The following is a 25,894-nucleotide window of genomic DNA, read 5'->3' on the forward strand; positions in this document are numbered from 1 at the left end:
CACCTCTTAATTAATGCTGATGACACCTACTTAATGTAGTCATAGATATCGCAGCGTCGGATGATTGCCCTAAGAGTCGTGGGATGTACTTTAACTGCCAGAGAACTGAGGCCGAACTGAAAAGGAACTTCCACCAAAACGCATTTCAAATTCAAGCCGTTTTGATATGAGTTGTCTGGAACAAAGTGGAAAGCTCTTAATGTCATTGGTGGTGATTCAATATATATTCATGATTGTGCGATTAGATCCCATCCTGTCTAAAGGCAGGTGTTCAATCCCATTTGCATTTGTTTGTATTGTTTTTGCTTTTTTTTTATTAGTGCTCAATAACCTTCAAAAACATCATTTTCTCTTTTAAGGATAGCCTACCCAAGGGATGGCGAATAAATTTGCGTGTCCAAAGATGTTCAGTATAAATTTGTCGTTCATGTTTTGATGTTTTCTCCAAAACACTGAACAAGACAAACGAATTAGTGAAGCTATTGGTTCCGCTTCTTTATTTATTAATGGCGTGTGAGAAGAATATGAATCCGAAACGTGATAATAGTTTAGATATAGAAAATTGACTGCTAAAAAAGCGACATCTCCCCTCGGCGTTCTGGTGCAAATTTACAGAGCCGCTCTTATCAGTACCGCAAAATTTCCTACAATTTCAGTTCTTCATGGAACGCGATTTTGAAAAGTCGCTCTGTCTGGGTACGGGAATATCCCTTCTGTTTCTTTTATTTCTAATTTCAGTTCCAAATGGTTTCATCTTGACTGTGCTTTACAGAAACCCTTTGCGATGCTTCAGGAAAGCGTTTTCCGTGTTTTTGGTGTTCATTTTTGCAGTGGATCTCTTTATCGGCATTGTAGTGTGTTCTGGGGAAACACTGATGCGATTTCTTTGCGCTTTTGGCGATCAAAGAATTCCCCAAGAGGGTGACATTCTACGGATTCTGGGATACATTGGAGTTAACAGCTCTATTTTACTGGTAACCGCAATGTCCGTCGACCGCTTTGTAGCTGTTATTTTCCCCCACTTCTATCGCCGTAAAATCAAGCCTAGGACACTAGTGATGTGCAATGCAGCCATCGTTGTGTTTTCGTCGATCTTTGCCTTACTGCAACTTTCTGGCATTTCAGTAGATGTCTACCGTGTAATAGATCAACATTTACACGCGACGTTTCCTCTTTCCACAACTTCTTTGGCCTATCTGGGAATATTTTACTTTTTGAGGAAGCAATCGCGAGTTTCTCTTCAGAACCAACCGACCTTGTCCAACAACACAGCGCTTCACAGCAGGCGACGAGAAGCAATGGCCATAAAGGAAAGAAAGTTGGCTATAACTTCCTTTTTTATTTTACTGTTTCTTGTTATTTCTCTAGTCCCATATTTTGTGGCTATCATAATTGAAGTAAACTGTCATAGCTGTGGCAAACAGAACTGGTTTTTCGCGTTGAGAGAATCGTGTGTTGGGTTCCTGTTTCTCAATTCCATCGCAAATCCTTTCTTGATGACATTTCGTATCAACGACTTGAAGAAGTCAGTTAGGATTGTTCTTGGTTTGAGTCATTAAGGCAGCGAACCAAGAGAGGATCAGGATGATTCCCACCTCCCGACAACTTCAATGAGGAACAATCGGCTTGTTCTATATGACCTATAATCAGGAAAAACCGTGATGTAAAACTTTGTACTACATGCAAAATTGGTTTTAATTCTAATGTGGAGTACATTATAACTGTTTCGCGACTTGCCTGATAATAAAAACAATTCGAATTTTATTTGCATTTCGGTCTTCCACCTGAATGTAAATTGCGTCTGTTTAATTAGAAAAATATGGCCACCTACGCATGCATTATGTGTTCAAACGTTTCAAGAAGGTAAACAAGAAAAATACATCAAGCAACAGGAAAATGATAACGACATGGCAGTTCTGAGGCCTCTACTCTAGGAACTTATTGATTGAAAATAAACTCGGGTTAAGAGATAAATATAGCGAAGAGATCTTAATTTCAGCTCCATGTTTGACGTTACGAACAACTGTCCTTCAAATAATAATACTAAAAAACTAAAATGCCACAAGGCAATGCCCAGGCCTACGCGACCTTATCTAGTAATGGTCAGTCTTATGTCAGAGGCATGGGGTCAAATAAGAAAGGGGGAGAGTACGTACCCGAATCCAGACCAGGTCAACAATGTAGCAACATAAAGTGGCAATTTTACTTTACATATACTTCAGCTTCAAAATTATGGGAAACCGTATCAGCAAATTCGAAACACTTCTTAAGCTCTTCTAACAATTTTAGAAATAAATCCAACATTTCAAGACTCATCTTCTTCGCTCTCGGTTATACAACATTTCTTTTTCTGCTTTTTCAATAACATTTATTTCTACCCATTGCCTACCTACCTTTATCTTAAGAAAATTAATAAAATTACCTGGATAGCATAGTGTAAAATAATTTTATTCAAGTTGAATTTTACCTCTAGTTTTTGTTACAGTAACTAGTTACTTACCGATTCTTAATTAATTTATTATAATTGCTCAATATTTCTTTCCTTTATTTATAAATAAACAGCAGCCAACACGAAAGCTCTGCTAATTTGCCTGCTGCACACTTATTTTAATGTATATATTTATTAGTTATATAACCTGTATTTATGTTTAATGTATTTTTTCTCCATGTTGTATTTCTAACCAGATAGAGTGAAATAAAATGATTTCATTTGAGAGTTTGTCCACATTATTATTATACAACAGCCGCCAAACAAGGAAACAAAGATAAGACCAAATCAAAGAATGTGTTTCTTTCCAATATGGTGCCAGTCAGAACTTCAACTTACTGTTGTCTGGCTAGATATTTCTCAATTATACCAAAATGTTCTTGTGAACATAACCAAATCATATTTGTAATGTCCCATTAACAATTTTTAGCAAAATTTGTTTTCCGAAAGATGATATTTAAAGATTAGTCTGTTCCTTCTGAGTGATTTGAGTGTTACTACCTTTTGTTCCACAAACTTACACAACTTGCCATTAAAGGGACACAGTCACCTGGTGCACATGCGCATTAGATACCATTTCTTAGCTGATTTGCATATTACACTTCATCCGAAAGTCTGGCGCTGAGAAGCGCATCCTTTGAAAAATCTAAACAAACCTTGTCGAGTCGAGGTGTTTGCGAGTCAAAATTATTATAGTGATTATAGACCTAATGTCATATTAAAACACTCATTTTCTTGATACCATGGAGTATTTACTGATCAATGGACTTGTCCAGGGAAAGCCAAACGTCAACGAATACCTCTGAAGTCGAAGAATCATTTAATTGTTTATTTCGGTATCCGGTCGTGTGAAAAATTATCTTAGCTGTTTCTACGTTTCACAGTGTTTGCATAAGAAGCAAATTGAGTTCAAATATTAGGGAATCGCCTGAACTGCAGTCATAGTAGCGAAACGACTTTGTAACGAAACTACCGGTAGGCTTTATTTATTTCTGCTTTCAATCATATATTTTGCGTTTATTATAATTTCGTTTCTACAACTTCTCCGTTATCTAGATTTAGGAACCAAACCCATGTCACTACAAGAACGCTTGCTCGACCCGTAGAAAACAAGGTTGTAATAGAGGTTTTCCTTGTCGAGGAGATAATCGACTGTGTACCGAAGCTTGTCTTCGTCTGAGCTCCAAACCAAGCAGCTAATAATGACGCGAAGTTCGAATCGTTTACGAAGATTCCCTTCGCGGACGAAGCTTTCGCCAGGTAGAGAAGATGCGATTTTCCAAATATATATATAATGGAGATTTGTTCTCCAGTGTTTTTGATTGATTTCTCTCGTTATATTGGTCAACGCAGGCGATTTCTTCCGCCCGGCGCCTTCACGTTTCCCACCTCTTCTTTTCATGTTCCGTTGGAGACGCGATCCACACTGTTTTTAATATAGGATGAGCAAAAGCATACTCAGAAACAGGTTTCCAGTAAAAGATTGAAAATCCAATAAAACACTGGGAAGATTGAGCGGATTTAGATGTATTCGACGCGTACTTTTGATTTCGGGTTGAGGTGGACGTTTTTCAAAATTGACAAAACTAGTGTCCAGGTCAGCACGGTCACGAAGGTGACTGTGTCCCTTTAAGACATCTATCGTCATTTGTCAATCCCTCTAGAAATATTCTTCTTTTGTCCGCAGTATCCGAGTTTGCAACAATCTCCCGTCAGACGCTGTCAATGTCCAATCCTTTTTGTCACTAACCATCAAACGGGTATTACCCGGACAGCATAAATTAATTTAACAAAATAGGCTGCTTATTGCCTGTATTAGCTTGCTATTTGGGGTTCAACTCTTGAATAAAAATGGAAGATTTACAAGGCGTTCCATTTTTGTCACGTGACCTAATATAAAATTGCCGGTAATTCGAAAGAGGTAAACATTTTTGCTATCTAGATCCTAATTTATTCGGTTAATAACATTACTTCCTACTCATCTTCGGGTGTCGAAACATAGCAACTTTCGTTCTAAGTAAAAACGATTTCACATTATTTCTTAATTAATGTTTACGCCAAATACTTAATGTAGTCATATATAGCGCAGCGTCGGCTAATTGCCCTAGGAGTCATGGGATGTACTTTAACTACCAGGAAGCTGACGCCGAACTAAAAAGGAACTTTCACCAAAAGGCATTTTAAATCCAAGCCGTTTTGATATGAGCCGTCTGGAACAAAGAAGAAAGCTTTAAATGTCATTGGTGGTGATCCAACATATATTCATGATTGTGCGATTACACTCCATCCTGTCTAAAGGCAGGTGTTAAATGTCATTTGCATTTGTTATTCCTTTAGTGCTGAGTAACGTTTTAAAACATTATGTTCACTTCTAAGGATAGCCTGGCCACGGGTTGGCGGATAAATTTACGGGTCCAAAGATGTTTAGTATACATAGGTCGTTTATTTTTTTATGTTTTTTTCCGAAACACTGAACAAGAAAAACGAATTAGTGAAGCTCTTGGTACCGCTTGTTTGTTTATTAATGGCGTTTGAGAAGAATATGAATGGGATGAATGATAATAGTTTTTGGATATAGACAATTGACTGCTAAAATAGCAACATCTCCCTTCGGCGTTTGGTGCAAATTTAAAGATCCGGTCTTATCAGTACCGCAACATTTCTTACAATTTGAGTTCATTATGGAACGCGATTTTGAAACGTCGCTTTGTCTGGGTACGGGAATATCTTTTCTGTTTCTTTTATGGTTAATTTCAGTTCCAAACACAGTGGGGCCAAACCACCCCTCAAATTAATGGATCGTTTAGATCAATTTTGCTTCTTTTTCGTATTTCGTTTCCAAACTTGGCAAAAAACCTTAGGTGGTCGCCCAATTTATTTTTAGTATGAGAATGTCAAAAATGTTCAAATTGTGACGTCATAATGTATGACGTCACAAAACGAGTTAACTGAAAATTTCAAATTTGGTATAAAATGTTATGCCATCTGAAAGAACTTGGCAAGAGGTGTAAAATGCTGAAAACAGTACCTCGCTACGACAAACGTATCTTGAGTTATGGCAATTTAAAGACATTTTAAGAGTCCACCCCGGAACCATACTTTCCTTCTAAAAACAACCCTGTTTATTATTTTTTTACAGTTTTTTTCCATGCAAGCTAATAATCTGGTAAAATGGACTTCTTGTTGTTCCAAAAAATCGTATCATTTTAGATTTTAAGTTTTTGGCTTGAAAACGATAATATTAGCAAGTGCATAATTGATCACGTGACACTTAATTACGTCACAAAACTGGTTTGGGGGCTCTAGCTCTGGCAAAAATAAAATTTTCTCAGTTTTTCTTTTTAATTTAGCTTCTGTCATTTAAGACATCTTATCTGCAACTTAAATGGCGTCGTTGACGCAACAAAGCAACACTCAATTTCAAACATATTACACAAGGGGGGCCCCTATTTTGAGACTGTGAAATTTTCAAAATCTAAAATGCCATATCTTAGCCATTATTTGTCACGTCGACAAACTGTTTACAGCATTCAACTCCTCTTTACGTGTTCTTTCTAACACACTAGAAAGAATTTAAAAATTCTAAAATTTTATTTTAGAGATTAATATGACGTCACCAATTATGACGTCATAATTTAACATTTGGCATCAATATTCATGTCAAATTGTTTGGCACAAAGTTCCACTTTAAATTACCAAGTTTAATAAGGAAATGATGAGAATAAACAAAATTATCGAGAATTAACCAAAAACCCCACGTTTTAATGATCCCTTTAGGGGGTGGTCTGGCCCCACTGTGAATAGTTTCATCTTGACTGTGCTGTACAAAAACCCTTTGCAATGCTTCAGGAAAGTTTTTTCCGTGTTTTTGGTGTTCATTTGTGCAGTGGATCTCTTTATCGGCATTGTAGTATGTTCTGGCGAAACACTGATTCGATTTCTTTGCGCGTTTGGCGATCAAATAATTCCCCGAGAGGGAGACATTCTACGGATTCTGGGTTACATTGGAGTTAACAGCTCCATTTTGCTTGTAACCGCAATGTCCATAGACCGCTTTGTAGCTGTTATTTTACCCCACTTCTATCGCCGTAAAATCAGGCCTAGGACACTAGTGATGTGCAATGCAGCCATCGTTGTGTTTTCGTCGATCTTTGCCTTACTGCAACTTTCTGGCATTTCAGTAGATGTCTACCGTTTAATAGATCAATATTTACACACAACGTTTCCTCTTTCCACAACCTCTTTGGCCTATCTGGGAATATTTTACTTTTTAAGGAAGCAATCGCGAGTTTCTCTTCAAAACCAACCGACCTTGTTTAACAACACAGCGCTTCACAGCAGGCGACGAGAAGCAATGGCCATAAACAAAAGAAAGTTGGCTATAACTTCCTTTTTCATTTTACTGTTTCTTGTTATTTCAATCTCTGGTCCCATATTTTGTGGCTATCATAATTGAAGTAAACTGTCATAGCTGTGGCAAACAGAACTGGTTTTTCGCGTTGAGAGAATCGTGTGTTGTGTTCCTGTTTCTCAATTCCATCGCCAATCCTTTCTTGATGACATTTCGCATCAACGACTTGAAGAAGTCAGTTAGGATTGTTCTTGGTTTGAGTCATTAAGGCAGCGAACCAAGAGAGTATGATTCCCACCTCCCGACAAGTTCAATGAGGAACACTCAGCTTGTTCTATATTGACCTATAATCAGGAAAAACCGTGATGTAAAACTTTAATGGTTTGACTCATCTTTAAAAAACAAAAAGAAAAAACAGGAGCAAAACAAAGCAATACAATTAAAAAATTCTGATTCTTTAGCACTATATGCAAAATTGGTTTTAATTCTAATGTGGAGTAGATTATAACTGTTTCGCGACTTGCCTGATAATAAAAACAATTCGAATTTTATTTGCATTTCGGTCTTCCACCTGAATGTAAATTGCGTCTGTTTAATTAGAAAAATATGGCCACCTACGCATGCATTATGTGTTCAAACGTTTCAAGAAGGTAAACAAGGAAAATATATCAAGCAACAGGAAAATGATAACGACTTAGCGGTTCTGAGGCTTCTACTCTAGAAACTTATTGACTGAAAGTAAACTCTAGTTAACGGGGAAAAAAACTACAAGATCTTAATTTCAGGTCCATGTTTGACGCCTTACACTCAAGTGTCCGTCAAATAATAATAATAAATAAAACTGTAAAGCCACAGGGCAATTCCTAGGCTTACACGACTTTATCGAGTTAAGGTGAGTCTTTTGTCTGAGGTATGGCGCCAACTGTGAGCGGGTGAGTACCTACCCGAATTCAGACCAGGTCGACAATGTGGCAACATCAACTGACAACTTTACTTTACATACGCTCGCTTCAAAATTATGGAAAACCGTATCAGCAAATTTGAAACACCTCTCTAGTTCTCCTAACAGTTTTAGAAATAAATCTAACATTTCAATACTCGTCTTCTTCAGTGTCGGTTATACAGCATTTCTTTTTCTGCTTCTTCAATAACATTTATTTCTACATGTGGCCTACTTACCTTTATCATAAGAAAATTAATGAATTACCTGGATAGCATAGTGTATTATAATTTTATTGAAGTTGTATCTAACCTCTAGTTTTTGTTACAGTAACTAGTTACTTACCATTTTTTCATTAATATTTAATGATTGCTCAAAATTTCTTTCCTTTATGTATAGATTAACAGAACCCATCTCGAAAGTTCTGCTACTTTGCCTGCTGCACACTGATTTCAATGTATATATTTATTAGTTATATAACCTGTATCTATGCGTTCTGTATTTTTTTCTTCCATCTTGTATTTCTAACCAGATAGTGTGAAATAAAATGATTTCATGAGACAGTTTGTCCATATTATTACACAAGAGCCGCTAAAGAAGAGACAACAAAGATAAGACCAAACCGAAGTATGGTGTTTCTTTCCAACATGGTGCCAGTCAGAACTTTAACTTACTATTGTCTTGCTAGATATTTCTCAATTATACCAAAATTTTCTTGTAAACAACGACAAATCATATTTTTAATGTCCCATTAACAACTTTTAGCAAAATTTGTTTCCCGAAAGATGATATTCATAGGTTTGTCTGTTCCTTCTGAGTGATTTAAGTGTTACCACCTTTTGTTCCACAAACGTACACAACTTGCCATTAAGACAACTATCGTTATTTGTCAACCCTTAAAGAAATATTGTTCTTTTGTCCGCGGTATCCCAGTTTGCAACAATCTCCCGTCAGAAACTGTTAATGCCCAATCCTTATATCACTTACCATCATACTGATATACCGACCACAAGAATTAATTTAAGAAAATAGACCCTTCGTTGCGTTTATTAGCTATCTATTTAAGATTCCACTTTTAAATAAACATTGAAGATTAACAAACAATTCCATCTTTGTCACGCGACCTGATATAAAATTACCGGTATTTTAAAAAAGGGTAGACATTTTTTTCGCTAAAAAGATCCTAATTTACTTGGTTAATAATATTACTTCCTACTCATCTTCGGGTGTCGAAACATGGCAACTTTCGTTCTAAGTAAAAACGATCTCACATCATATTTTAATTAATGTTGACGCCACCTACTTAATGTAGTCATAGATATCACAGCGTCCGCTAATGACCCTAAGAGTTGTGGGATGTACTTTAACTGCAAGGGAACTTACGCTGAACTAAAAAGGAACTTCTACCAAAAGGGATTTTAAATCCAAGCCGTTTTGATATGAGCTGTCTGGAACAAAGTAGAAAGCTCTAAATGTCATTGGTGGTGATACAACATATATTCATGATTGTTCGATTAGACTCCATCCTGTCTAATTTGCATTTGCATTTGTTTTTCCTATTAGTGCTGAATAACTTTTTAAAACATTATTTTCACTTTTAAGGATGGCCTGGCCATGGGTTGGCGGATAAATTTACGGATCCAAAGATGTTCAGTATAAATTTGTCGTTCATTTTTTTATGTTTTCTCCGAAAGACTGAACAAGAAAAACGAATTAGTGAAGCTATTGGTACCGCTTGTTTATTTGTTAATGGCGTTTGAGAAGAATATGAATGCGACACATAATAATAGTTTTTGGATACAGACAATTGACTGCTAAAAAAGCGACATCTCCTTTCGGCGTTTGGTGCAAATTTAAAGAGCCGCTCTTATCAGTACCGCAACATTTCGTACCATTTCAGTTCATTATGAAACGCGATTTTGAAAAGTCGACGGGAATATCCTTTCTGTTTCTTTTATGTTTAATTTCAGTTCCAAATATTTTCATCTTGATTGTGCTGTACAGAAACCCTTTGCGATGTTTCAGGAAAGCTTTTTCCGTGTTTTTGGTGTTCATTTGTGCAGTGGATCTCTTTATCGGCATTGTAGTGTGTTCTGGGGAAACACTGATGAGATTTCTTTGCGCTTTTGGCGATCAAAGAATTCCCCAAGAGGGTGACATTCCACGGATTATGGGCTACACTGAGTTAACAGCTCTATTTTACTGGCAACAGCAATGTCCCTCGACCGCTTTCTGGCAGTTATTTTCCCCCACTTCTATTGCCGTAAACTCAAGCCTAGGACACTAGTGCTATGCAATGCAGCCATCGTTGCATTTTCGTCGATCTTTGCCTCACTGCAACTTGCTGGCATTTCAGTAGATATCTACCTTTTAATAGATCAACATTTACACGCGACGTTTCCTCTTTCCACAACCACTTTGGCCTATCTGGGAATATTTTACATTTTAAGGAAGCAATCGCGAGTTTCTGTTCAGAATCAACCGACCTTTTCCAACAACACAGCGCTTCACAGCAGGCGACAAGAAGCAATGGCCAAAAAGGAAAGAAAGTTGGCTATAACTTCCTTTTTCATTTTACTGCTTCTTGTTATTTCTCTGGTCCCTTATTTTGTGGCTATCATTATTGAAGTAAACTGTCATAGCTGTGGTAAACAGAACTGGTTTTTTGCGCTGAGGGAATCGTGTGTTGTGTTATGGGTTTTCAATTCCACCGTCAACCCTATCTTCATGGCATTACGCATCATGGATTTGAAGAAGTCAGTTAGGATTGTTCTTAGTTTGAGTCATCAAGGCAGCGAACCAAGCGTGGATGATTCCCACCTCCCGACAACTTCAATGAGGAACACTCGGCTTGTTCTATATGACCGATAATCAGGAAAAACCGTGGTGTAAAACTTTACTGGTTTGACTCATCCTTCAGAGACGAAAAGAAAAAAAAAAACAGAAGAAAAACAAAGCGATACAATTAAATTTAATTCGATTTCTAATTCTTATCTTTTACCACTATATGCAACATTGGTTTTAATTTTTAATGTGGAGCAGATGAAAACTGTTTCGCGACTTGCCTGATAATAAAAACAATTTGAATTTCACTTCTATGTTAGAGGTTATCTGGTAAAGGTATACATGCACCGCCACGGACATTTGTGTTCAAAACTATATTCATGAAGGATTGGAAATCCGCAAAGTAAGGCAAGTAACACGAACATATTTTCAAGTGACATTTTCGTTGGCGTTCCCGTCGCGGTTACGGAAAGTTCCCAATATTGTCCAATATTTCAGTTTCAAAGTTCACGGAAGTCATATAACTGAAATTCGATCTTTATGTTACAAGGAAACTGCCCAGCCTTAAAGCATTTTTAACTGATTTGTTCTGTCTAAATTGGGTGTTAATTTTTAAAAAGAAAACGTGTATCATTGCCCGCGAACATAACAGTACTGTATTTTTAAACTGACATATGTTCCTCTGTGCCTTTTTACAAAAAAATAAGCACGGACGGTAACACACCCACGATGCTTTCAGGTTCAGTCGTGCGTCATCGGAACGCCTGTAATTGCCTTTTATGCTTAGAGTAATGATGTTTGGGCTAAAAGTATTTGGACCGACAGTTAATTTCCGTTGCCAGACTAAAAGTTTTTTGTCACAATAAGCGAAAGCAGTTTCTTTTAATATTTCATGACAAATCTAACCCTTTGCTTGCATTATCGGTCGTTTCTATAGTACAGAAAATTTGAGATGCACGAGCTGTTTATGACTAAAAAAAAAAAAGGAAAGAAAATAAAGAGAAAAAGGAAAAAAAATGCAGAAACATAAAATAGCGAAAATTAAAGGTAATTTTTTTAAATATAGTGCCACCAGTCACCATCTGTTTGTTAAATGACCCACTTGAAGTGCTGATGTATAATAAAAAGGCAACAAGCAAATAGAGAAATTTAGAATCACGTTTAAGGCAAACGTGAGATTCGCGTTTATATTTTCTTGACAGAATTAGTACTCAGATTAGAACAGTAAAAATTATTCTGTCCTTTGACGCTCACGCAAAATTACGAAATTATACCTAGAAACTAAAAACAGGGAGCGTTTGGCGATATAGTGTAAACATGATCACGTGGTCATTTCTGCCATTTGCATTCTGTTTGCCATAAATCTCTCTAATATCACAGGAAGCAACATTAAAATAATCATGTTTTTCGTAATTTGAAAAAGATCTAGAGTGAGCTATAGCGTTCGATGTTATCAAAAAGAATTAAATTAACGAAAAAAATTTCAAGATGGGTAGATTCATGATTGGAAAGATTTTGAAAGGCATCTCCAGCACAGTCCTTATAGTAAGTCCACTTTTTCGTAAGCTTGTGAAACACCACTGCACTGCAAACATAAACCATAAATGTTTAATGATATTGAGACTGGACTTTTTCCTTTTATGTGTTAATATCTTTTTTTAGAGTTTCCATCTGTCTTCTCAAAGTAAAAATTACAGAAAGCAATGAAAAAACCCTGCTTGTGATTGGGTCAACAAACAGTAAGCTCCATGTATGTCACACGATGAGGCAGCATTTTTACTGATTTACGGTTAGTTTTTGATTAAGTTTCGATGCGAAACAGTGTTTTTAAGAGACTCAGAACTGTCACAATCGGCTGCTCTGTGTGAATCCACGGCTAGTACGTTCACTGAAGAGATCACGTAAGTCGAAGAATCTAGACGGCGCACAAAGAACAAACTTCAAGGTGACCTGAAATTACGTTGTTCATAAATCTTCCAGTCATGGAGCGAAATTCTGAAAGATCGCTTTGTTTAGGCAGTGAAATACCTTTTACGTCTCTGTTTTTCATCATTGGGCTTCCAAATGCCTTCGTTCTGTTCGTGTTGTACAAAGACCCTCTCCACTGCTTCAGAAAAACTTTCACTGTGTTTCTGTTCTTCATTGCGATGGTGAACGTTTTCAACGGTGTCATTGTGTGCTCTGGAGAAACTGTGGTGCGGTTTCTGTGCGCTTTTGGCAGCTGGCGAATCCCGAAAGAAGGAGACATTATCACGGTGTTAGAATATGTTGGAATTAACAGCTCTATTCTCCTAATGACAGCGATGTCCATTGATCGTCTTGTAGCTGTTGCTTACCCACATTTCTATCTTGGCAAAATCAAGCCTCGGAGACTTGTGCTATTCAATGCCGCTATTTGTGTGTTTTCCTCAATTTTTGCCTCAGTACAAGTCACTCCGATTTCAATGGATGTTTACCGTTTCATAGATGTTTACTTGAATATTGCATTACCCATTGTAACAATGTTCCTAGTATATTTTAAAATGTTTTTAATTTTGAAGAAGAGATCTCGTGAAGACTTGAAGAAGCACACGATAACGCCAGCTACCAATCCAACACTTTACAATTTGAGACGACTAAGAATCGCAAAAAAAGAAAGAAAGTTCGCAATAACCACGTTCCTTATTTTACGTGTTCTACTTCTCTCGCTTCTTCCTTATTTCGTTGCAAATTTTATTGAAGCCAAATGCCATAAATGTAGAGTTCCAACATCGTTTTTCACGTTCAAGGAATCAGCCCTGGTATTTCTGTTTCTAAATTCGGCTGTCAGCCCTTTTATAACAGCATGGCGCATCAATGAACTGAGAGAATCCGTGAAAATTGTGTTGCGTTTAAGACAGCGAGTCGATCAGAGTGATTTCCACCTAAGAAGTCTTACACAAGAACGTAACAACAAAATAACAAGCCAAGCCAATGTTACCGAAAAAGAATTAAGAGAAAAAATGACAACATAACATGTCGGTGTTGCTTATCAGCTACAATAAAATGGCGTCTCTGTTTAAGCTATGTGCTCGCATATATGACGAGTCATAACTGGCTAGAATTTAAAAAAAATTAAAACAATAAAGCAAGAAAATAAATAATTACTATAAATATCGGTTTTACGTGGAATTACTCTCTTATTTACGAATTTCGCCACGTACAGGCTGTTTATAATTATCCGTGGAGCTACGATTCCAATCACCTCCACACGGTATTACTGGAGCCATTGCCTCCAAAGGCCACCCCTGCACGAGCTCCTCCCGTCACCAGTTTTGCTAGGTATAGTGGGGATGGGAGGACCATCTGTATTAATTTTAATCGTCCGCGAGGCTGCACTCTTTATGAGTGCCACTTTGCTCATGTGTGTAACCGTAAGGTAAATGGGAAGGCATGTTGGCAGTCGCACCCATCCCATACCCATCCACAGGGGGGCAGGGCTCCCATGCAGGGTCAGGGTCAGGGGCATGCACAGGGACAGGGTTCCCCACCTATGTCCATCTGACTCCCTCTGGCCTCACCCCTAAACACCAATCTCTGGCTGGCAGAATTAACTGGCGATGAGGATGAAGCATTCCTCAATGATGGCATAAGCACTGGCTTTAAGTTGGCACCCCCTAATTCCAATTTTTCCCCTGCTCAACAAGACAACTACAAATCAGCCACTAATGCAGTCTCTCGAGATGCGGTTGAGCAGACTATTTTGGACAAAATTGCAGATGGTAATTATGTTATTACTAAGAGCAAGCCTATCATTATCAGCGCATTAGGAGCTATTCCTAAACCGGACTCAACAGAAGTCCGCCTTATTCATGATTGCTCACGACCCATTGGCAGGGGTCTAAATGACTACATTGAGACGCAGTCCTTTCAATTTCAAACCTTAGATGATGCTATCAAATTGCTAGGGCCAAATTTTTTCATGGCAAAAATTGACCTGCGGCATGCTTATCGGTCAGTCCCTATTCATCATACTAATTTTGCAGCTACTGGGTTACGCTGGCAGTTTAAGGGACACGATCATTTCACTTATATGTATGACACCCGCTTACCCTTCGGGGCCAAAAGTTCACCTGAAATCTTTCATCGATTAACCCAGTCGGTACGGCGTATGATGGCAAGACGGGGCTTTAACGCAGTTGTGGTTTACCTGGATGACTTCCTGGTGGTCGGGCAGACGAAACAAGAATGCCAGCTCGCCTTTGATACCTTGCTACAGCTTCTACAGGACCTAGGATTCCAAATCAGTTGGCGTAAGGTGATTGGTCCCACTCAAAAACTTGCCCTTCTTGGCGTGGAGCTGGACACCCTGAAATGCGAGATGGCCCTCCCCCAGGCTAAACTAGAAGATTTACACCAGGTAGTGACGGCCTTCCTCTCCAGACGCAGAGCCAACATTTTGAATAGTTTTATTATTTAACAAATAAATTTCATTTTGCTGTGTGTCGGTACTCTGATAACGCACTGATGACGTCAAAACGTGGTGATGACAAAGAAGAACGCGACGAGCCGCAGGCGAGTAGCGTCACTGATGTTCTCACCACGCTTTGACGTCCTCTGTGCGTTATCAGAGCACAGACACACGGCAAAATGAAGTATATTTGTTTTATACAATAAACAAGATTTTTTGCCATATTTCGTGAGCAAGCATCACGTTGACTGAGCCGAGTCAAAAACTTTCCAGCAAAAGTGAGACCATCTCTACACAATACAACAATACTTTCAAAACTAACCTTTATTCAAGAAGGAATTTCTGTCTTTAAAATATTACAGCATATCAGTCGCTTCACAGTGATTTGTAATGGATTATTCGCCATTTACCGGATATCTATTGGCGACATAAGCTTGTTTGGACAAATGCTTCTTTTCTTGTCACGTCACAACAAATTTCCTGGTTGAGTTCACTTTCAACAGTCATTGTCCAATTTTTCATCAGACAATTTTCTTTTCCTGCGAAAATTTGCCTCTGTTTGTCCGCTTCTCGCAAAAACGGTTTGCAAAACTTTGTTGACCAGTCGCTCTGGCTGGACTCTAGACTCTGATCACCTGTGCCGGTCACACCACTCAATGTGGTCAACCGTGCGTCTATACTCTAATCACACTCTTCTCTGGACAAATCAAAACGCAAGTTTTACGCTGTTCATTGTATAATACGTATTTTTGTAGTGGTAACTTCCACAACCAGAAATATTTCATTTATGTTCATTGCTTACTTAGGATTATGACAAGGGTTTTCACTATAGTCAACGGGTTACGCTCACTCGTCCTATCATACTATTTAATGATTGTACATAGCATACAGACGTTTCTACTGCTTCATAATAGTAATAATAATAATAATAATAATAATAATAATAATAATATTAATAATAATAAAAACAATAATAAGTATCAAATGGGAAAGATCCATTTGTATCCTAGTTAGCTGAAATGAGGCAAAAATCAAAGTAAAGGCACAAATTATTGCAATGAACACCAGAAGTACTGAGATGGCTTTCTGACTTTCTGAAGCGATAAAGAGAGGATTTCTGTATATCACCAACAAAAGAAAGCTATTTGGAATTGAAATAAGAAGTAACACGAGCACAAAGAATCGGTTACGCTAACCTCAAAGAGCAAAACAGGGTAATTGCATAGCCAAGGAAGTGCTGAGTTTCCTTTTCAGTGCTGCCACGACGTACCGTATGGAACCTTAGTCCGTCATGAACAGCTCCTGAACTAACAAAAGAAACAAGGCTTAACTAAGGTCATATGTGTTTGGCCAATGGACTTATATATCGTGTTGAATACATAAGTTCTGTTTTACTAAAAAACACAGTATAAGCCCGACTACTAAGCATTTTCCATATATTATACTGTTCAGAATTTGGATCGAGAATGTTGAACAGAGAAGAGGAAGTGCTTGTCACAAATTTTAAGAGTATACAGTATATAGTATACTTTACATTTTACATTTTTAATAATTTGACTTTCAAGAGAATCTAGGACAATGACAAGAAGACGAAACTTTCATTAGTTGCGATGATAATATATATACTTAGTAGACTACATATTATGTTTAATTTCTCTCTCAAGAGAATCTGGGACGATGGTAAAATGAAAACGCTTTCATAATTATTTTAAGTTACAGTCGTAGAAGACGAGGGAAAAGCTGTATAAATTGTCGCTGGAACTAAAATGCCTCTTCAGTAAACTTTGACTCACTTTTAACTATCTGGTGCTAGTAACTCAAACTTAATAATTATATATGTAGATCATTTAAAGAAACCTCATACAATCATTCAAAAAGCGCACAGAAATCGGTTCAGTCTTTCTCGAGGACATACAACGGCCCCTGTTGACACGTATTATAATTATCTCCAAACATAAATATTTATCAGTCAAAAACTTATGGTAATATATGATGAGAGATTTTTCATTAGAGGAATCAAAGCGTAACACCTTTAGAAGAGAGAATAAAGCTTTACAAATTGACATTTTTAGAAATATTTATCTTTACACATCGAAAATTATCATTAAGAAAGCATTTTCCGATTAAGGTTTAATTCGTTGTAATAAGCCGGGGGTACTGAATTATTTATCACTAACTTAAAGATATTGCTTTCACACAAGTTCTGCCAGAAATTGAAATTACCTTCGGAAGAGACAGTATCTTCCCTTGGGGCATACATTTTGTAGGCAAAGTTTGTTTCGCATTTTCAACGAACAGCGAAATAGAAATGCCATAAAAAAAAAAAAAAACATCACCAAAATCTTTTCTCATGTTTGATTTGTGAGACTGAATTACACATATTTTTTTGACAAATCCTATGGAACAAAATGTCAACCGAAAATAATTTAATCTTTTTAAAAGATTTATGTTGCTATCACATAGGAAGGTCATTAATTGCCAAGGAGTTTTGCTGATTGCTGCAGTTACCTGAATGATTTAAATTTTTTTGACGACTCAAATGAAGAACAGTTCTTACTGACTGTTTTAACTCGTTAATGCGAAGAATTGTTAAGAGTGGATTAACAGCCGAATTAAAAAACAGAAATACAACACACGATTCCCTTAATATGAAAAACCAGGCCTGATTACCACAACTAGGACAATTCACTTCAATAATGATAGCTACAAAATATGGCACAAGGGACAAAATTATAAACAGTAGAATGAAAAATGAAGTTGATGCAAATTTTCTCTCCATTTGCGCAGTTCTTATCTTTCGCATTTCTTTGAGATCTTGATTGTTTGGCATTATCGTTTGCCTTTGAAAGCCGACTCGTGCACGCCTTTTCAGGACGAGGAATATTCCCAAATATGCAAGCGTAGTCAGGACAAGTGGAAAGGTGGTATGTAAATGTATGTCAACTGTAAGGTAAATATCCATCGGAACATCTTTGTCAAGTTGAATTAATGAGAAAATCGCTGACAAAACAACGATGGCTGTGTTGCAGAGCAGAATTTTTCGTGGCTTGACTTTGCGATGATAGAAATGTGGGCAAATAACAGCTAAGAAACGATCCACCGACATTGCTGTTACCAGGAGAATAGAGCTGTTGACTCCAATGTATCCCAGAATTTTCACATTGTCACCGTCTCGGGGAACATTTTTCTCGCCAAAAGCACACCAAAAGCGCAACACTACTTCTCCAAAACATACCACAATTCCATTGAAGAGGTCCATTGCTGCAATAAAGATTAGGAACACGGAGAATGACTTCCTGAAACAGCGCAGAGGGTTTCTGTAGTACACGATTAAGACAATACTATTTGGAACAGAAATAAGGAATATGAGACACACAAAGGGAATTCCACTGCCAAGGCAAAGCGATTGCTCAAAACTTCTTTCCATCATTGGTCGACGGACCCAAAACGAACCAGGCCAGTTAGCGATGAAAATCTAACAACTCAGTTAATTGATTGAGATGCGTCCGTGTATTTCCTCCCTTCAGAGAGTTTGTTAATAATTCAAAATTGAGCAAATATTCTGCCGTCAGAATCCAAATTTGATTAAACAGTGGCGTATCTTCTTCTTTTAACAATATACTCGACTCTAGAAATACCGCGCGCAATAGAACATGATACAAGGATTGAGCTTTGCCTGCCTCGCGGTTCCCTTTAACTATTAATGATCCGCGTATCATTTCCACTTAGTGACCTGATACATTTTTAACAAACACATATATATTAGATGTGAAAATTACCATCTTGCCACAAAAAGTCACATTAACGGTGTAAGTCCAATAAAAACAATCAACACCTGTCTCTATGTTATAAACGACCTAATACACCACCTAAAAAAAGTAATTTGAATTACACAATACAAATAATAATAAAAAAAAGATCTTCATTAGTAGAAAGGTAATGCCTAACACTATCTATCGTTTGGCTATTAATGGAGAGCAGAAAATTAAGCTTCACGTTAAAATATGGGATTTTTATTCAAAAATATTCTGATGTCGTTTTGTTTTGATTTAAAAACCTCATACGTCATATCAAAAAAGAGGAAAAGGAGAAGCATAAATGTAATTAACAATTATTTTATGAGCGTGCGTTGGATATGAGATGATAGATAGCCAACAAGGTTATAATCAACTCATATCCAACAAGCACGAGTGGAATAATTGTCTTATTTAAAACGTTAAAGAAATATTGCTAGATTTTGCTGATTTTGCTTTGCAAGAACAACCAGAAGAAAAATTTAATAGTCGCTTTTTCTCGGGCGTGGTATATTACGGCTAGGCCGCTAAGCCAATCAAATCTCTTTAGTTGCATCATCCAATGATAGATTTTAAGGGGATTTTGTAAGAAGCAGAGGTGACTAATGTTGGTGAGTGGAAATTGGAACTATGCCCGGCGGTGATCATTGTGCTGTATGGGGTTGTAATGGGGTTGACAGGCCAAGGCCACTATCATGGCGTGTTTTAGCCTAAATTAACACTGATTTTTTCCCTCACAGGTATATCTTTTTGAAAACACCCTTTTCTCTATGAAATAAGTGGTATCCCCTGTATTTTCTTTTCTTTGTATTTACTTTTTCATCTTATTAATGCCATTTATGGTTTGTAGGATTTGCGTGGTGGTCGCTGGTTTGGTATTTTGATCTCAAAAGTCATTTCTCGGTTATGCGTTCTGTTCATTAGACCTCTCGTTGTTTAGCGACTGTCGTTCTTATGCCCTTTGTGGCATTTGGTTCAGGTTTGGTATCGCTCACTACAGAACGCACGGTGACAGTATAGCCTCTCTTTTCATCTCTGTAAAGATAGGATTTGCACCCTGTAATAATCAATATCTTGCAGCATTTATATTTCCGGGCCGGGATATTTGCTTTTGTGGCAAGATGTTGTGTTTCTTAGCACGGATATTTGTCTTTTGATCCTTTCTTTAGCATTGTAGCTTCTTTGAAAGCTGTGCAATGCGTTATATTCCGTACGGTTGTGTTCTTGTTATCGCTTCGCTCCAATAGAACCAAAGGTGATCTCCCCTGAAAAGCTCTTAAAAGCTTGCTGAGATCATCCTACTACTAAATAAGTAACTTTAGATTCAATTGATGAAAGTAAGAAAAGTGGCAAAAATAAATAAAGTGAAAGTGATTACCCCATTACAACCTCATATAGCACAATGATCACCGCCGGGCATAGTTCCAATTATACTCGTTGTAAATATCAGCACACGTAATTACAACTGAAAAGGCTTTATTGAGTCAATCTCCTCAAATTTATGCCTAATTTTGTACTATTTCGAGACCATTACTTGATGAAGATTCAATAGATTTCACACAGCAGTCAACCTTACGCAAGAGAGTGTTTGTCGATAAATTTTATCGTATTAATCACACAAAACTTACAATTTTCACGTGCCAACATTAGTCACCGCCGTTTCTCAGAAAATCACGGTGAAATTGCGTTATTCTTTGTCCAAAATCCCTGCTTTTGCCGAAAAAACACCTTTACGCCGTATATTGGCAATGTTTACCCCTGGCGATCCCAGAATCCTTTGCGCGTGAGATAGGTTTCTGATTACTGGCAATTCATTCATTCCAATTCAAATTATTATTAGAGCGTTAATCAGTTTCCTTTTACCATTTGTCAAGCAGATTATTATCGATAAAACGAACTATTGGTTAGGAATGGAAAATTTTTTATTCAACGTAAGTCAGTCTGGTACCACAGCGGCAACGTGTAGCTTGCGCCCTGAGCATACTCTGTTTCGTAACTAACCTTTCGTCGAATATAACAAGAAGGCAGTTCTTTGACAAAATGTGCGACTTTTGCCGAGGTGCCGTGCACACCACATTACGCTGAATTTTACTTACCAGTGTTAGCTATTAGAGCATTTCGGTCGCTATAGTGTTAGTAATCCATCTAGCCCTAACACTTGCGGACACATTTTTTTCTTCCGTCAAATGCACATACAGTAGAACCCCGCTAACTCGAACCCCTATAACTCGAACAACCCCGCTAACTCGAACAGAGTCTCAATTCCCTTGGATTTGAACTAACTGCTTCTCCAAAACATACCACAATTCCATTGAAGAGATCCATTGCCGCAATAAAGATCACAAACACGGAGAAGGACTTCCTGAAACAGCGCAGAGGGTTTCTGTAGTACACGATTAAGACAATACTATTTAGAACAGAAATAAGTAATATGAGACACACAAAGGGAATTCCACTGCCAAGGCATAGCGATTTCTCAAAACTTCTTTCCATCATTGGTCGACGGACCCAAAACGAACCAGGCCAGTTAGCGATGAAAATCTAACAACTCCGTTAAGTGATTGAGGTGCGTCCGTGTATTTGCTCCGTTCAGGGAGTTTGTGATTCAAAATTGAGCAAATATTCTGCTGTCAGAATCCAAATTTGATTAAACAGTGGCGTACCTTCTTCTTTCAACAACATACTCGACTCTAGAAATACCGCGCGCAGTATAACTTGATGGAAGAATTGAGCTTTGCCTGCTTTACGGTTCCCTTTAACTATTAATGATCCGCGTATCATTTCCACTTAGTGACATGATACATTTTTAACAAACACATATATATTGGATGTGAAAATTACCATCTTGGCACAAAAAAACACATTAACGGAGTTTTAGTCCAATTAAAACAATTAACAGCTGTCTCTATTTTATAAACGACCCAATACACCACGTGAAAAAAACATTGAATCACACAATATAATAATAATAATAATAATAATAATAATAATAATAATAATAATAATAAGTATCAAATGGGAAATGTCCATCTGAATCCCAGTTAGCTGAAGTTAGGCAAAATTCATAGTAAAGGCACAAATTATTGCAATGAACACCAGAAGTACTGAGATGGCCTTCTTACTTTCTGAAGCGATGATAAGAGGATTTCTGTATATCACCAACAATAGAAAACTATTTGGAATTGAAGTAAGAAGTAACAGGAGCACAAAGAATCGGTTAAGCTAGCCTCAAAGAGCAAAACAGGGTAATTGCATAGCCAAGGAAGTGCTGAGTTTCCTTTTCAGTACTATTACGACGCACTAATGGAACCTTAGTCCGTCATGAACAGCTCCTGGACTAACAAAAGAAACAAGGTTTAAGTAAGGTCATATGTGATTGACCAATAGACTAATCGTGTTGAATACATGAGTTCTGTTTTACTCAAAAACACAGTGTAAGCCTGGGTACCAAGCATTGTGCGTATATTATGCCGTCCAAAAGTTGGACTGAGAATGTTGAACAGATAACAGGAAGTGTTTGTAACAAATTTCAAGAGTATATAGTATATAGTATACTTTACATATGATTTTTAATAATTTGACTTTTAAGGGAACTAAGGACAATGACAGGACGACGAAACTTTCATTAGTTATGATCATATATATCTACTCAGTAGACTACAAATTATGTTTAATTTCTCCCTCAAGAGCATCTAAGAACAATGGTAAAATGAAAACGCTTTCATAATTATTTAAATTTGCAGTCGTAGAAAACGAGGGAAAAGCTGTATAAATTGTCGCTGGAACTAAAATGCCTCTTCAGTAAACTTTGACCCACTTTTAACTATCTGATGTTAGTAACTCAAAACTTAATAATTACATATATCATTAAAAGAAACCTCATACAACCATTCAAAAAGCGCACAGAAATCGGTTCAGTCTTTCTCCAGAACATACAACGGCCCCTGTTGACACGTTTTATAATTATCACCAAACATAATTAAATATTTATCAGTCAAAAACTTATGGTAATATATGGTGATAATTTTTCCATTAGAGGAAGCGAAGCATAACGCCTTAAGAAAAGAGAGTAAAGCTGTACAAATTGACATTTCTATAACTTTTTATCTTCACGTATAGAAAATTATCATTAAAAAAGAACTTTCCGATTAAGGTTGAATTGGTTGTAATAGGCCGGGGGTACGGTATTATTTATCACTAACTTAAAGATATTGCTTTCACACAAATTCTGCCAGAAATTGAAATTACCTTCGGAAACACGCTATCTTCTCGTGGGGCATATATTTTTGTAGGCGAAATTTGTTTCGCATTTTCCACCAACAGCGAAATAGAAATGCCATAAAAAAAAAAGAAAAACATCACCAAAAACTTTTCTTATGTTTTACTTATGACACTGCATTACACATATTTCTGACAAATCCTATGGGACAAAATGTCAAACAGAAATAATATTAATCTTTTTTAAAGATTATGTTGCTATCACATTGGAAGGTCATTAATTGCCAAGGAATTTTGCTGATTGCTGCAGTTACCTGAATGATTTAAATTTTCTTGACGATTAAAATGAAGAACAGCTCTCATTGACTGTTTTAACTCGTTAATGCGAAGAATTGTTAAGAATGGATTAACAGCCGAATTAATAAACAGAAATACAACACACGATTCCCTTAATATGAAAAACCAGGCCTGACTACCACAACTAGGACAATTCACTTCAATAATGATAGCTACAAAATATGGCACAAGGGACAAAATTATAAACAGTAGAATGAAAAATGAAGTTGATGCAAATTTTTTCTCCATATGCACAGTTCTTATCCTTCGCATTTCTTGGAGATCTGGATTGTTTGGCATTATCGTTTGTCTTTGAAAGTCGACTCGTGCACGCCTTTTCAGGACGAGGAATATTCCCAAATATGCAAGCGTAGTCAGGACAAGTGGACAGGTGGTATGCAAATGTACGTCAACTGTAAGGTAAATATCCATCGGAACATGTTTGTCAAGTTGGATTAATGAGAAAATCGCTGAAAAAACAACGATGGCTGTGTTGCAAAGCAGAATTTTTCGTGGCTTGACTTTGCGATGATAGAAATGTGGGCAAATAACAGCTAAGAAACGATCCACCGACATTGCTGTTACCAGGAGAATAGAACTGTTGATTCCAATGTATCCCAGAATTTTCACATTGTCACCGTCTCGGGGAACATTTTTCTCGCCAAAAGCACACCAAAAGCGCATCACTGCTTCTCCAAAACATACCACAATTCCATTGAAGAGGTCCATTGCTGCAATAAAGATCAGGAACACGGAGAAGGACTTCCTGAAACAGCGCAGAGGGTTTCTGTAGTACACGATTAAGACAATACTATTTGGAACAGAAATAAGTAATATGAGACACACAAAGGGAATTCCACTGCCAAGGCATAGCGATTTCTCAAAACTTTTCTCCATCGCGATCGTTGGTCGATAGACCCAAAACGAACCAGGCCAGTTAGCGATGAAAATCTAACAATTCAATTAAGTGATTGAGGTGCGTCCGTGTATTTCCTTCCTTCAAACAGATTTCGAATCATTTAAAATTGAACAAATATTCTGCCGTCAGAATCCAAATTTGATTAACCAGTGGCGTACCTTCTTCTTGCAATAAAATATCGGACAACCTTTCTTTGCTTTCTAAAATTATCCCGTACTTTTCTGCTGAAAAATCATTACTCGACTCTAGAAATACCGCGCGCAATAAAACATGATACAAGGATTGAGCTTTGCCTGCCTCGCGGTTCCCTTTAACTATTAATGATCCGCGTATCATTTCCACTTAGTGACCTGATACATTTTTAACAAACACATATATCTTGAATGTGAAAATTACCATCTTGCCACAAAAAAACACATTAACGGAGTAAGTCCAATAAAAACAATCAACACCTGTCCTTATGTCATAAACGACCCAATACGCAACCTGAAAAAAGATAATTTGAGTCGCACAATATAAATAATAATAATAATAATAATAATAATAATAATAATAATAATAATAATAAAACTGTTCGTCATTAGCAGAAAGGTAATGCCTAACATTATCTAGAAGGGTTTGATGCTATTAACGGGAAGCGGAAAATTAAGCTTTACGTTGAAATACCGGATTTTATTCAAAAAATTCTGATGTTCGTGTTGTTATAATTTTAAAAACGTCTTACGTCATATAAAAAAAAGGAAAAGGAAATCCAAAAATATAATTAATAATTATTCCACTCACGCTTGTTGGGAATGAGATGATAGATATCCAACAAGGCTATAATCATCTCATATCCAACAAGCGCGAGTGGAATAATTGTCTTATGAAAAACAATCAAGAAATATTGCTAGATTTTGCTGATTTCGCTTTGCAAGAACAACCAGAAGAAAATTTAATAGTCGCTATTTTTTGGGCATGGTATATTACGGCTCATATACCACGGCCGTTAAACCAGTCAAATCTCTGGAGTTGCATCATTCAATGGTAGATTTAAGGGGATTTTGTGAGAAGCAGAGGTGACTAATTTTGGTGCGTGAAAATTGGAACTATGCCCGGCGGTGATCATTGTGCTGTATGGGGTTGTAATGGGGTTGACAGGCCTGCGTCACTCTCATAGCGTGTTTTAGCCTAAATGAACATTTTGCCCTGATGGTTATATCTTTTTGGGAACATCCTTTCCTCTATGAAATGAGCGGTGTCCCCTGTAATTTCTTTGTTTTTTTTTTTTTTTGTATTTTCTTTTTCATCTTTTTTAAATGCCATTTATGGTTTGTAAGATTTGTGTGATGGTCGCTGGTTTGGTATTTTGATCTCAAAGGTCATTTCTCGGTCATGCGTTCTGTTCATTAGACCTCTTGTTGTTTAACGACTGTCGTTCTTATGCCCTTTGTAGAATTTGGTTCAGTTTTGGTATCGCTCACTACAGAGCGCACGGTGACAGTATAGTCTCTCTTTTCATCTCTGTAAAGATTTTAACCGTCTAATAATCATTATCTTGCAGCTTTTATATTGCCGGGCCGGGTTATTTGCTTTTGTGGCAAAATGTTGTGTTTCTTAGCACGGCTATTTGTCTTTTGGTCCTTTCTTTAGCAT

The 25,894-nt window shown here is 37.1% G+C and overlaps 4 protein-coding genes and 1 pseudogene across 4 annotated transcripts; 3 read left to right on the top strand and 2 right to left on the bottom strand.

Annotated features, from left to right (window-relative positions):
• The first annotated feature begins 369 nt into the window (after positions 1–369).
• Positions 370–7,197, top strand: LOC146480731 (uncharacterized). The gene is made up of 2 exons (XM_085109077.1): positions 370–1,506; positions 7,079–7,197. The coding sequence occupies exons 1-2, from the start codon at positions 663–665 to the stop codon at positions 7,105–7,107; spliced, it is 873 nt and encodes a 290-aa protein (XP_084965203.1). The 5' UTR covers positions 370–662; the 3' UTR covers positions 7,108–7,197.
• A 2,488-nt stretch (positions 7,198–9,685) lies between these two features.
• LOC146480732 (sphingosine 1-phosphate receptor 1-like) lies at positions 9,686–11,290 on the top strand (annotated as a pseudogene).
• A 969-nt stretch (positions 11,291–12,259) lies between these two features.
• On the top strand, positions 12,260–13,632 carry LOC146480733 (adenosine receptor A1-like). Its single transcript, XM_085109038.1, has one exon. The coding sequence runs from the start codon at positions 12,546–12,548 to the stop codon at positions 13,554–13,556; it is 1,011 nt and encodes a 336-aa protein (XP_084965164.1). The 5' UTR covers positions 12,260–12,545; the 3' UTR covers positions 13,557–13,632.
• Positions 13,633–17,447: 3,815 nt separating this feature from the next.
• On the bottom strand, positions 17,448–18,690 carry LOC146480734 (adenosine receptor A1-like). The gene has a single exon (XM_085109064.1). It carries the CDS (start codon positions 18,420–18,422, stop codon positions 17,448–17,450), a length of 975 nt encoding a protein of 324 aa, XP_084965190.1. The 5' UTR covers positions 18,423–18,690.
• A 4,575-nt stretch (positions 18,691–23,265) lies between these two features.
• LOC146480735 (adenosine receptor A1-like) lies at positions 23,266–24,237 on the bottom strand. The gene has a single exon (XM_085109065.1). The coding sequence runs from the start codon at positions 24,235–24,237 to the stop codon at positions 23,266–23,268; it is 972 nt and encodes a 323-aa protein (XP_084965191.1).
• Between the last annotated feature and the right edge of the window lie 1,657 nt (positions 24,238–25,894).

Source organism: Pavona decussata, unplaced genomic scaffold (assembly GCF_977016875.1).
Source record: "Pavona decussata unplaced genomic scaffold, jaPavDecu1.1 SCAFFOLD_52, whole genome shotgun sequence".
Lineage (NCBI taxonomy): Eukaryota > Metazoa > Cnidaria > Anthozoa > Scleractinia > Agariciidae > Pavona > Pavona decussata.